The sequence below is a fragment of the Aspergillus tubingensis genome (assembly GCF_013340325.1).
Source record: "Aspergillus tubingensis WU-2223L DNA, scaffold_2, whole genome shotgun sequence".
NCBI classification, from domain to species: Eukaryota; Fungi; Ascomycota; class Eurotiomycetes; order Eurotiales; family Aspergillaceae; genus Aspergillus; species Aspergillus tubingensis.
The window spans coordinates 1,135,697-1,149,061 of NW_023336276.1; the positions used below are offsets into that span (position 1 = coordinate 1,135,697).

General features: G+C 48.8%; 3 protein-coding genes across 3 annotated transcripts; 2 read left to right on the forward strand and 1 right to left on the reverse strand.

Annotated features, from left to right (window-relative positions):
- Window positions 1–1,744: 1,744 nt before the first annotated feature.
- AtWU_00963 (alpha-1,2-mannosidase family protein) lies at window positions 1,745–4,287 on the reverse strand (the record flags this gene model as incomplete). Its single annotated transcript, XM_035496078.1, has 5 exons — window positions 1,745–2,201; window positions 2,285–3,051; window positions 3,108–3,541; window positions 3,599–4,140; window positions 4,220–4,287. The coding sequence occupies 5 exons, from the start codon at window positions 4,285–4,287 to the stop codon at window positions 1,745–1,747; spliced, it is 2,268 nt and encodes a 755-aa protein (XP_035351971.1).
- A 3,856-nt stretch (window positions 4,288–8,143) lies between these two features.
- AtWU_00964 (sugar porter family MFS transporter) lies at window positions 8,144–9,814 on the forward strand (the record flags this gene model as incomplete). Its single annotated transcript, XM_035496079.1, has 3 exons — window positions 8,144–8,213; window positions 8,272–9,410; window positions 9,467–9,814. The coding sequence occupies 3 exons, from the start codon at window positions 8,144–8,146 to the stop codon at window positions 9,812–9,814; spliced, it is 1,557 nt and encodes a 518-aa protein (XP_035351972.1).
- A 1,432-nt stretch (window positions 9,815–11,246) lies between these two features.
- On the forward strand, window positions 11,247–13,045 carry AtWU_00965 (putative amidase; the record flags this gene model as incomplete). The annotated part of the gene is made up of 5 exons (XM_035496080.1): window positions 11,247–11,366; window positions 11,440–11,561; window positions 11,616–11,683; window positions 11,737–12,002; window positions 12,059–13,045. The coding sequence occupies 5 exons, from the start codon at window positions 11,247–11,249 to the stop codon at window positions 13,043–13,045; spliced, it is 1,563 nt and encodes a 520-aa protein (XP_035351973.1).
- Window positions 13,046–13,365: the final 320 nt, after the last annotated feature.

A 13,365-nucleotide genomic window follows, 5' to 3' on the forward strand; every position in this document is an offset into this window, starting at 1 on the left:
ACTCTGCTTTTCCCATCGAGTACGACTATTTGCAGTCTATCTTGATTAAGGTCGCAACGGCCATGCATATTTGCATGCATGCATGGAGGCGAGTCGGTGGCCAGCCAAGTGCAAACATAAATTCGACGCCGGGGATATGCAATCTTACCGCTAGTGAGATGCACCTGAAATCGACAATACTTCCATTTTTAGCCATTGAAATTTATTCGCTTGGGATTTCTCAAAGTGTCTTTTGAGGCCCCGCATACAACACATGGTGGGAATAGTCTGTCTTGCCTGGTAGTATCCAATTGCGAAAGAACGATAGCCTTTACCTCTCCGAAGCTGCAGTAGCAGCTCATCCGAGCACGGTCACTATAGTAAAAATGTTTCCAAATTGGCAATCGCATCTTGGAGGCGCAGATGGTACTGCAACTGTACATGCATCCGTACCACCGATCGTGAAGTTGATTAACTTTACTAGTCGCTCGATTCTATAGGAATTTGAGTTTGCCCTCCCGCTGTAATGTTTTCTGGAAACGCATTTCATTTGTGAATCTTGCCGATAAACGCGAGATGGAGACATGCCGTGTGGGCTTCATACGTATTGTGTGGTGATGTATGGCTGCATGGAGTCAGGGACACAGTGGCTGGTGATGACGCGAAAGCATAGCGCACTACTTAGAGTAGAATTGGATTCCGAACGCAGGGAGTGAACTTCATTTGTCGAGTACCCCACACGTAACAAGCAGGTCGGAGTTGAGGATCTTGGTAGCCAGCCTCAATTCGTCAATGTAGTCAGGGGAATGAGGGGAGGTCAACCAGGCGAGCTGCTATGAAATGTTTCTTCCGGGGGATGATACCATTTAGTCCCTGGATAGGCTGGTTAGCCAGCCCACCACGTGGAACCCGTTCCTGAGATGGCAGCAGACTCCTAAACAAGAGGGGTTTGCCACTCAGGTACACAGCGGGAAAATCCAACTGTGTGCCGTGATCAACAAGGTCTAAGGAGAAGTGACGGCCCATCTGGTGGAGGTTGGGCGATCGTTGCTTGGTTTCGCATGTCGCAACTTGCAAGGCCATAGGGAAGATACACAGATATTACGCAAGACGATACACCGGATACTTCCCCGTTGGTGGCAAGTGGGCGTAAGGAGAACGTTCCTGTGGGGCCCACTATTGTATGCATACTGTATTGCCGGGGAATAAGTCCTAGCTTCCCCCTTTCGGTAGGTAGTAGATAGACCCGACTGTGTGCCTTCAGTTCAACTGTTGATGCAAATAGTCCTGGCCTTGATCCCTGGTACTCGCGGAACCTTATGGTACTTCCAGACTACCTCACTCATCCACCTCAGTTGTGCCCAATCCACTTTCACGAGCACAAATGGCTCGTACCTCTTCCGTCTTTTCCCGCGACCTCTGAGAACACTGTCATCGAAATAACGATCAACGCGATCGTCAACATGGGTTTACTGTTCTTGCCTACTGACTAAGGGCCAGGAAAGCCTGTTTCGACGTCTAGTGACCTATGGAGTACATCCCCAGCGGTTTCAGGTTTTACGGGGATGCACAGACACTACATCACCCCCCCCTTTTGATAATGGAGCCTCGAACATCCTCATCTCAGTAAATGTCCCCTGGGCTGCTATAGCTAAGAGCATGTCTAAGGTGGAACCTTCCCAGGTACTGACGGATATGTTCATCGGTATCGTTAAGTGGAATACATACACGCTGAAGCGGAAATCTGCGCATGCGCAACTTTTCTCTAGGAAGCCGGGCTTGGTGGTAACTCCCCGGTGAACCAGTCACTTGCGGTCGCTCCCAACTCGAAGTCTAGTGTCCCTCCTTGGGCAAAAATGTCGTCCCATGTTAACCAGTTCTTCTTCCAGTCTTTTCCGTTCAAGCGAAGACTTTGCACATAAATATCGCCGCCTCCGTTTCCATCACCGCCACTCGAAGTGACATTCAGTTTCTTACCACCCCCAAGGTCAATGACAAGTGAATCAAACCATGGAGAGTGGATCAAAAATGTCGACTGTCCTGTCACAGGGTATAGTCCGATCATATTCCACAATATCCAAGTCTGCATAGCTCCAGCATCACTGTTGCCGGGGAGGCCGGATACTCCAGTACCATAAAAAGATTTGGCAATATAACGCGATCGGAAGACAGACAAATCTTGCCGGTCGATATAGTGGTAAAGATAAGGGACGTTGAACATACTGGATCAAGAACCTTGGTCAGCTATGTCCCTCGCAAGAGCAATACCCGCAAGAAGACCAAGTCAGGCAGGGAATACACTTACGGTTCGTTTGTGGGATCAAAGATAATACCGCTGGAACCGCTGGCTCCTTCAGTAAACATGGTGTTAAGCCGGTCGAGAACGGTTTGATTCCCTCCCATTTTATCAATCATCGTTTTCATGTCATGGATACTCGCCCAAGAATAGGCCCACGAACTGGCTTCGTAGTAAGGGTCTCCCCAATAGCCGCTGTCATTCAGTGGATCAGTCTCGATGAAACCAGACTCATTGCGAGGAACGACAAATCCGGAGAATCCTAGCGATGTCTGGTTGGCATTCCAATGGTTTCTCCAGTTTCTGGAACGGTTCAGGTATTTCTCCGCATCGTCAGTCTTCCCAAGCCCCGATGCTACCTGGTATAATCCAAAGTCATTGCATGAATATTCCACTGCTCGCGTGACAGCACGAGTAAATCTGGGGGTGATGTAGCCCAAACTAAGCCAGTCTGGCAATGCGCCTCTGCCTTCTTTTGTCGAGGAATCGGGGGCCTGGGGATCGACTGGATCGTTGGGAGGTGTCACTTCTGCGTCTTTCACCATGGCCTTGTAACCATCTTCCCAGTTTACCGCACCGCGCACGCCCTTGACATAGGCATCGGCCAGAATATTGTCCGCATTCGAGCCGCCCTGTGTACGACCATTGTAGTTAGAGGACCGCGAATCCGGCATATAGCCCTCGAATCGCCAGATATCAATAAGCGACCGGATCTGCTCCTCATATGCGGCGGGTTGCAACACCTGCATGAGAGCGGTAGAGCAGCGGAAAAGATCCTGCGAACCAAATGAGCGATACAGTGTCATTTTAGTTGTGTGTCCGAAGTACTTACCCAGTAAGTGAAAATATCCTCATAGTAAGGTTCTTGGGATGTCCATTGCGGGTTCTCTCCGGTTTGGTTGGTAGGAAGAAGGTGCATGAAATAGAGAGACGTATATAATAGCGTGAGCGTCGTGTCATTCGTGTTGGTTGTGGCGACTTTCGACAAGACTTTCGTTTCCCACTCGGACTGAGCATCGTCCACGACCGACTGGAATTTCTTGTCTTCCGGTATCTCATCTTCGACATTCTTACAGGCCTTCTCCGTGGAGATCCACGAGATGCCCACACGAGATGTAACTACAGAGTCTTTGAAAGTGAAGAGACCCCCAACTCGCGTTGAACCTGAAGAAGACGATGCGAAACCGCTACTTTGTTCGACGCTTCCGCCCGCATCGGTTCCAACATAGGTCTTGTTGCTGATGGGCGAGGCATCGAAATGGCCACCTGGGTAAAGTCAGCTAATTCTGCCCTGAAATGGCCTGGACTTTGACAAAAGCTTACAAAAGTAGATAGACCAATCGGGAGAACGGTTCCAGCCGTTGTCGTACACACCATGGCCCTCATAATGCCCGTCGGGGAAGATGGTGATATTACCACCTTTGTATCCCTGGCTGAGTCCCATTCCCCGATACGACGGTAGGACATGCGAAACGTCAACCAAGACATTACCATCCGAGCCGCTCGGAAAAGTATATTGATAGATTCCTGCATGAGCGGTTGCGCTCAGCTCCACGACTGTTCCTTCGGCGGTCTTCGCCTTATAGTAGCCCACTGATGCCTCATCTGCACCTGACCGGCCAATAGTGATGTTGGACAGCGGTTTGCTGATATTTCCAATCAACGGCAACTGGGAGACAGTGCCGTACTTAGGCGCACCTCCTGTGCCCTGCTCATGCATCATACTGAACCCCGAGAAATTGCCATTGGGCAAATATCCGGAATATGAGTCTGTTCCGGAGACATATAAATCGGGTCCTAGCTTCACCACCCCAAACGGACGAGCAACCCCGGGGAAATCATTGCCGCCACTTTGGGATCCCAAACTTGTTCATGGTTAGGCTCGCGACTTTTAATATCCAGCAGGTGTGCTGATGCATGACTGGATCTCGATATATCACTTACAATAAATCCACGTGAGAAGTCAGATTTGCAGCGCGGGCAGCTGGTTCCAGTAGACTCAATATCAGCATGGTGTACCAACTCGCCATGGCTAATCTGGCACAGCGGAACGCAGCTGAGAAACATATCGTCGAACCACCCATTTCGAAAGGATTTACAAAATATATATCCCAAAGCCAGTGGGTACGGTAAGTGGCGGCTCACAATGGGATCTCTTCGGTTGCTACTAGTACTATCAACCCCAAGTTCCGGGTATCAAAAACGAGTGTGTGAGATCCCAGGTCCAGCGGGGATCCAAAGTGGTTTGTCGACAACAGTGACTGGACGGTTGAAGGGATGGATCATCTCTAGTGGTGAATCTTCAGCCCACTGGGCGCATAGGGATCCAGCACATGCCGTGATCACCGGTGGTGAGTAGGGACCGCTAGCCGCCAGCGGCCAGGAAGCAAGGGTGGGATAACCCCAGTTATGCACATCCATGGTCTGAAGCTTGATTGGTATCTATTCACCAAGCCCTGTCACACGGGGATCAGCACTCTCAAGTCCACATTATCAAGCCCCCCTACGGTTACAGTGGCTACTTGTTACACAGCTAGACACATTCCAATCGTCTAGTGGTATGTCTCCTTCTGAGAAGTGGCCTCAGGGCATGGGGCAAGAAGAAAAATAACCACATTCAGTAAGTGCAGCGCAGAACAAAGACATTATGTTGCATAATTGAATCTGTCGTATCAGGTCGGAGTAAGATATAGGAGCGCAAGATTCAGCCGATGGACCTGTCCGGATGATGGAGACATCACGGTGAGTGACAGCCAGTCATGAGCCCCGAAGGAGCACATGCCCCAAAGGTCATTCTTCACTAGGGCATCATCCAGCCCCGTCGTGCTGATCAAGCGGACCCGGACCATTTCTTCTTCCATCATCAGATAAGTTAGCACCTCTGGACAGAGTATGAGAGACTCTGAATCATGGTTGCAAGGCAGACCTGCAAAATTGTGCCTGGGCGCTTGATTTGTTGTTTGCTCCCTAGACCCAATTATCGGGCAGATCATTTCAGCCAATGGATTCCCCACATGCCGCAGCGCTCAGGGGTCCATCTTTAGAGCGATATTATTGGCTGCTTCTAAGAGCGGGTCATCTGGTGCCTTGATCTTATGTAATCTTGGCTTTCGCGCAGGATAGTCAGGTGATCATTTTGCTCCTTTCTACAGGGAGACTTTGCGAAGCTGCAGATTGAAGTGCGGTGAGACGGATGTCTATTTATAAAGCCTGCTTCCTTTCAAGAATACTTGATTTGTTATTTATGGTACATAGACAACAATACTGGATAACCTTATTGTCGGATCCGAACTATTGAACATCATGACAGACAACACGCGAACCTGGCGTCTCTACCGCAGGGATCAGTCAATGTTTTTTGGGAAGACTAGTAGAATGAAGCTCCAGAACTGACCCCTTTGAAGTGCAGATATGGAGAAACGAGACATGTATATCAAGCGATATCCTCAACATGCCCTTATTTGACTACCCTTAGATAGGGGCCCTTGCTTGGTTGGTATTAACCTGGATCTAACATCAATGGAATCAAGATGCATAGTATCAATGCCAAAATAATGCTTGCTCTACGTAGGCTTGCATATTCTGACCAGGGCACTGCTATCTATAAACATGTCTTGTGTAACATAGTGATGCTGTGGTACATGGTAGGGATGATGCATTACCCGATCCTTTACTCTTCATGGCTTCCAGTGTGGGACGTTAAGACGAAGGTTGATGTGGCACATATGAACTGCAGGAGTTGGACAGATTTGACTCATTTTGCGAATATTGCTCAGGATTCTGAGCTGAACTTTGACAGTTTAGTCAACTTCTACATAGGCGGAAGCCTTGACAGGCCGATGAGAAAGACGATGCATAATGGTTTCTTTTTATCACAGGACAGAAAGTATATGTGGTTTGGTATTTATCTTATAGTAATGGGCCGTGTGCATTTGTAAATTGATGTCGATGAAAATCCTTGGTTATGGTCCAATGCTAGATTAATGGGTGCGTGTAGATGGTATTCGAGAACCCATTGGCCTCTTGGAGACACCTGTCTTGAATTTGCATGTTGTTAATAATAGCTACACTGTTTTTTCTCTTTTGTTTAGAATTAGGAACAACTTTATCACTTTTTATGACGTTTGCTTTGTTTGTGTTCCTTCCTTCTCCGTCTTATCTTCCTCTTTCTTCTCCCGAGAAAGCCTCCTTGACTATCTGGATAGATACAATCGCACCCTTTCCCGCGCTATTATTCAATGTCTCGAGCGAATTCACGGTGAGGATGGTGCATTTCATCTCAGGGCTGAGATAGAAGTCATACTAATCTGTGCTTAAAGCGCAGTTTTACTTCCATACAGCCGGGCAAACGGACAAGATCAAGTCAGATCAAGCATACCATGTAGCAGCCTGTCGTCCGGGAAAGTGGCTAACCGGCAAATCGCAGTCCCGCCGGCATGTCTCCGAGAACGAGGCAAGAGCAAGGCAGGCGACATCTCTTTCTTCCATAAGAGAGGATCTTATATTATGCGTGGACAGGAAAAAAGCGTCCGCAAGGCAAAACGTGAGACTGGCCTAGATCCGTCCGGTGCGCTCAAGCCACAGTGTCTCGATAGGGCCCATTTTCGTCGAGTTCATGCCTAGTGTTGGAAGTCGAACACGTTGAGTCTTCTTTGAGACTTATATCAATTAATATCCACGTCTGCTCTGTGGTGTAAAGCACTACTGGTTCTGAATAAACAGGCCGAAGATTGACTTGCTATCCGTATCCGATATTTGAAGAAACGCCACTCCATGCTCTTGTGCTTGGCACAACGAACTTGAATCTTGGAACTGACTGATAAGTGAGCGCCTCCTTGCAGAAAAGAGGCGGTCGCGCGTATGATTCGCTTCTTACACGTAGCTCGCTGTCTTCATAAGACCACCATTATCCACTCACAGAGGATGTTCAACACTAATATACACATCAAGTCATAGCAGCTAGCTGCAGTTGCACTAGTATCAGCCATCAATTTACTAACTTGGGGCACTATGCCGGAAGAACTGCAGCGGTGAGTCCCAAGGCACATGCGCTAGTAACGCCAGACTCAGGCCATAGAACCCGACTCCCTCTCACTTCAAGAGCATCTGCGCGGCTGGTCGCTACATTATTCCCACGCTTTGTCGAGGCTCAATCCAATGAGAAAGCAATGATAAGATGCTCGATGCTTTGACTCACGGGATCGGCATCGGTCATTCGGGATATTTCAGCTTCTTCTCTCGCTCCGTCCAACAACATGGATGCATCCTTGTGAATGCTGCAACCTCGTCATCCTGGATCAGATTAAGTCCGCACGTCATAGAGCAGATTTTTGCCATCACTCATGGCATGATAATCAGAGACGACTACTACCCCAACAAGCAGAGCTACCGCTGAATCTACCAGTCGCAGTCAAGTCGGTCTCTAGCGTAGTGCAGCAGCGCTCCTCAGTGGACGGAAAAACCCGCCTAGCATCTCCGCACAATTTCTCCGGATGTATCCACCGTGGGCCACCAACTCACTCCCTTCCCCCGGAATTGCTGGATCCAGCTTAATGTGCGGGGAGAGATGGGGTTTGTCTCTGCGGGTGTGCGGGTATCATGGCCGCTGATGTTTGGGGTTGTTCCCTCGCCAGGGCCTATCGGGTTTCTGCTCGGCACGACCGATTAGTCTCTAGCATGCTCTCCAGCCTTCGGGATCTGTCCCTACACAGTTTAGTAAGATGGAGACGACTGTGTTAAATATTCGTATGATCTCCGGGGAGTGAGACTGTTTGCTTCTCCCTTGGTTCTCTTTCTTTCCCTGGGAATGCCCTGTGCTGCTAGGTTTAATTGTCAATTGCCTACCAGTCTTTGGACAATCCTCCCACAATGAGTCTCCTCAAGAACTATCGCGTTTACCTCCTCACAGCAGTGGCCTACTCGGGGTCACTCCTTTTCGGTATGTATACACTCGGGAATCAGATACGCTCTGTGAACTAACGCTTGATGACTGCTAGGCTATGATACGGGTGTTATGGGAAGTGTTCTTTCACTGACCAGCTTCAAGGAAGATTTTGGAATACCGACTGGCTCTTCTGGTTTTGCTTCCTCCAAGAGCTCCGAGATCTCATCCAATGTCGTGTCCTTGCTGACCGCGGGCTGCTTCTTCGGCGCCATCTTCGCTGCCCCCCTTAACGAGCGCATTGGCCGACGCTATGCACTGATGATCTTCACCGTCGTATTTCTTATCGGAGCCGCTGTTCAAGTTGCTTCGAAGCATCACATTGGACAGATCTATGGTGGCCGTGTCATAGCTGGCTTGGGAATTGGTGGAATGTCCAGTATCACGCCTGTGTTCGTGAGCGAGAACTGCCCCCCAAGCATTCGAGGCCGAGTTGCTGGAATGTTCCAAGAGTTCCTGGTCATTGGAAGTACCTTCGCCTATTGGCTGGACTATGGTGTATCCCTGCACATTCCCTCGAGCACGAAGCAATGGCGTGTTCCCGTCGCTGTTCAGCTGATTCCTGGCGGTCTTATGCTACTGGGGCTTTTCTTCCTCAAGGAGTCTCCTCGCTGGCTGGCTGGTAAAGGACGACATGAAGAAGCTCTTCAGTCTCTCGCATACATCAGAAACGAGTCTCCTGATAGCGAAGTGATTCAGCAAGAGTTTGCTGAGATTAGGGCAGCCATCGATGAAGAGGTAGCAGCTACCGAGGGGCTGACATACAAGGAGTTCATCCAGCCGAGTAACCTCAAACGCTTCGGATTTGCCTTCACTCTCATGCTTTCACAACAATTTACGGGCACCAATTCAATCGGATACTACGCCCCTGAGATCTTCCAAACTGTCGGACTTAGCGCGACTAACTCGTCTCTTTTCGCTACTGGCGTCTACGGAACTGTGAAGGTTGTCGCGACGGCTATCTTCCTGTTCGTTGGTATCGACCGGTGGGGTCGGAAGCTCAGTCTAGTCGGCGGATCCATTTGGATGGCGAGCATGATGTTCATCATTGGCGCTGTATTGGCCACACACCCTCCCGACACTAGCGCTGGTGGTGTCTCCCAGGCTTCTATCGCCATGGTGGTCATGATCTATCTCTACGTGATCGGCTATTCGGCTTCCTGGGGTCCTACTCCCTGGGTGTATGTGAGCGAGGTAAGAAAACCGTCACTGAGCTCCTTTGGACAAAAATTATCTAACAGGCCTGACAGATCTTCCCAACACGGCTACGTTCATACGGTGTCGGCCTGGCAGCCACATCCCAGTGGCTCTGGAGTTTCGTCGTCACCGAAATCACCCCCAAAGCCGTCCACAACATCGGCTGGCGGACTTTCCTCATGTTTGGTATCTTCTGCGTTGCCATGTGTGTCTTCGTCATTGTTTTCGCCAAGGAGACCAAGGGCCGCAGTCTCGAGGACATGGACATCCTCTTCGGCGCTGTCAACGAGGCGGACCGTCGTGCTGCGGTGGAACATACCATGCACAAGCGCGGCTCCTCCCACATCGAGGACGTGGATGAGGAGACCGAGCGTGTTCGCCATGAGCAGGACAAGGTCTAGCTGGGCTAGATCGGTCCTTGTACGAATGAAATATATAACCCGTCTCTGGGTATGACTGGATGGTTTTAAAGTTGGGCGAGTCAGCATAGATCTAGATGTTAGATGGGGGCTTATATATTGGTCTTCATAGAATCGGGTTTTGTTTATTACTGGGATCTCGAGATGATTCTAACACCGGCTGGACTGACGTTGTGTGATACTATGCATGGTTTCTTTTTCTATTCCTTCGTCCAATGAAAATTTTCTGGTAGAACTGAGAAGATTTTACTTCCAGCCACGGTAGACCCAGCCACCTCCTGATGTAGAAATACTACACAAGAACAACTAGTTTCGAACAGGCTAGGACTATGCGTTCGTCCTGACCCCCCGTGTAAAATGCAATCAGAAATTGCCAGACACCGAGTCTCAAAAGAATACAAAATTGTAGTATAACACAAGTCAGCTCACGATACCAGAGCGATATAAACTCGAGTATAATCTTATTGACCACAATAGCCAACTGCACCGAGAGAGCTCCGATCAATAGTGCCTCGAAGGTTATTGAGAAGATAGGTCAAACTTTCACTAAATAGACCGACTCCTATCTCCAACCGGAAGGATTATCATCAAGACCAAGTAGGTAGTATCTAGTCCTAATGCCAACGTCTCCAATACTAGTACCACACCACCGCTATTGACTGGCAATTGAGTGAACTTGTGAATAAGCCTTGCCGCTGCTTTTTGAATGTTTTTTTTTTTTTTCCCCACGTTCTTTCCTTTCCCCATATAACCCTAAACACTCCGAGTTTGATGGACTGGTGCTATTCTTAGATGTGCTCGTGTTGGGCTGAGACATGGGGAGGTTGTTAATCTCGCTGGCACAGTTTTGTCTGTTTTCCTTTTTGTAGTTTTCTTATTGGGTGGTTATGTTGGCAGATTGGGGGTGTACTTGAATTGACGGGAGTTCTGTGTCTGATACAGAAACTAGGTTCTGAGATGTGGGCATATCGATAATGTTAAGTGAAAGTAATTGAGTAGTGCAGTTGGTGAACAAATTTGGCATAAATAAGCAAAAATAGAGTTAGACCTACTATTTAGCAATATGACTATGATGATTAACTTCACTCGTTGACTTAGCTTTGAGGCTGAGCTGGCGGTCAGGTGTGCCTTCCTTATCCATCTCTTACTTCGCCCCTGTTTCAGTTCATTATTGGTCTTGAAGCTTTCGACAGTAGCTCATCGCGGTGTCAAGTTCCGGTTCAGAATAAACCACCAGCTAGTAGTACTTAAAGAGAAAGTGACAGAATTATTTACTCTTCGGTAAAGTCTTCCACAATTGACTTGCTTTCCTGGTACATCATCCTGAGATCAGAATACATTGGATGAACCCTCAGCTATGATACTTGACAGGAGATACTGGGTCTTTGCGACCCTTCTCATTGTACATTGTCTCATGCTGGCGGACGCGGCTTCACTTGGAGCGAAGGAGTGTCGGATCCCACAACTAGTTGAAGCAACAGCAGAGCAGCTTCAGGATGGTCTTCAGAAAGGGTGCTTCGGTAGTGTCGATTTGGTCAAGTTTAGTGACTTCTGCCCTATCACTTGTATTCAGTATTACTGTGCCTTCGGGATGCTGACAATTACAGGCGTATACTGCTCGAATCAGCGAGATCGATGTGCATTTTGGTACCATCCTCGAGTTGAACCCCGATGCGCTGAGTATAGCGAAACAGCTCGATCATGAGAGGAATCAGGGGCATATCCGAGGGTAAGTTGCTGTATCTGTAATGGTATTCTGTGGGCGGTTGATTGACTATTGTAGTCCGCTGCATGGCCTGCCAGTCTTGCTCAAAGACATGATCGGCACGAAAGATAATATGCAAACAGCAGGTATCATCCCTTTATTCTGATCGGATTCATCGCATTGACTGACGATATGCTAGCTGGCTCTTGGGCGCTTGTTGGAGCTAAGGTTCCCGCAGATTCAACTGTGGCGGCGAAGCTCAGGGAAAATGGTCTGGTCATCCTGGGCAAGACTAGTATGTCTGAATGGGCCAACTTCCGTTCGGTAAACTCGTCAAATGGATGGAATGCGCGACGTGGTTATACATTCGGGGCATACTATCCTGACCAGGACCCGGATGGAAGTTCGAGTGGTAGTGCTGTTGCGACTGATCTGGGGCTCAGTACGTTTGCTCTGGGGACTGAGGTACGTTAAAAGATACTTTCTTGTGTATGAAATAGGTGTTGATTGTGGTAAACTAGACTAGTGGGAGTATACTGCTTCCGAGCGAAAGGAACAACATCGTCGGAATCAAGCCAACCGTTGGGCTTACTTCACGCTACATGGTCATCCCTCTTAGCGAGCGCCAGGACACCATTGGACCCTTGGCTCGGACAGTTAAAGACGCAGCTATCTTGTTACAAGTAATTGCTGGTCCAGATGACAAGGACAATTATACCTTGGCTTCACCCTTCGCAGCAAAATTGCCCGACTACTTGGCAGCCTGCAAGCTGTCGGGGCTACAGGGCAAGCGTATTGGTATTCCTCGAAACGTCATCGACTACTTAGGTCCCGCAGGTGCTCCCATAGTTTCGGCATTCGAAAACGCCGTCACTATTATAAGGACTTCAGGCGCCACCGTCGTGGATAATGCGAATTTCACAGCGTACAGTGACTTTTATGGTAGCTTGAAACCGGCCATTGTTGTGGCTGCTGATTTTTCGACGAACATTAAAAGCTATCTGAAGAATCTGGAGCAGAACCCAAACAATATACATAGCCTTGAAGGCATTAGGGACTTCACCCAGCATAGCGCATTGGAAGATTACCCCTCGCGCGACACGGGGTTGTGGGATCAAACGATTGCTTTGGGCATGAACAACACATCCCCGGGCTTTTGGTCCTTGTATCAGCAAACCCTCTATTATGGAGGGGAAGGAGGACTATTAGGAGCTTTGTCCCGTGACAAACTCGACGCTGTCATTTTGCCCACTCTTGTGGGCTTCGACATCCCAGCTGTTGTTGGTACCCCAGGTATCACTGTTCCTCTGGGAGCATATCCAGATGGGACACCAGTGGAATATAACACCCGCGGTGACTCAATTCAGCGTGCCCCTGGTATCCCTTTTGGCATCAGCTTTCTGGGTCAGAAATGGAGTGAAGAAGAGCTGATAGGGATGGCATATGCATTCGAGCAGCAGACACTGGTCCGTAATAAGCTCAAGCGATCTCTAAAGGTGGATAGCTAGGTCGAATGGGTCGTTCGTAGTCTTGGCGGATGCGCAGTGGATTACCTTCATTCGGTTTTGGGTTTTGTAGTTATCATTATATAGTCTTAATAAAGAAGGACTTTGGGATATGTGAAGGTGGAAGACGCAGTTCAGTATCAAGGCGGAAGATATTGGCCTGACAATCTAGGTGTCAATGTGATAACCAGAAATGGTTTAGCCCCAGATAGGCTGATAAGATGGATGGAGAAAGTCTTCCGAGCGGGGTGCGCCTCCGTCAGGCATGCCGGAGCATACCTCAGACAGGGATTGTGGATTCGAGATACCTAGACAGTCTCTGT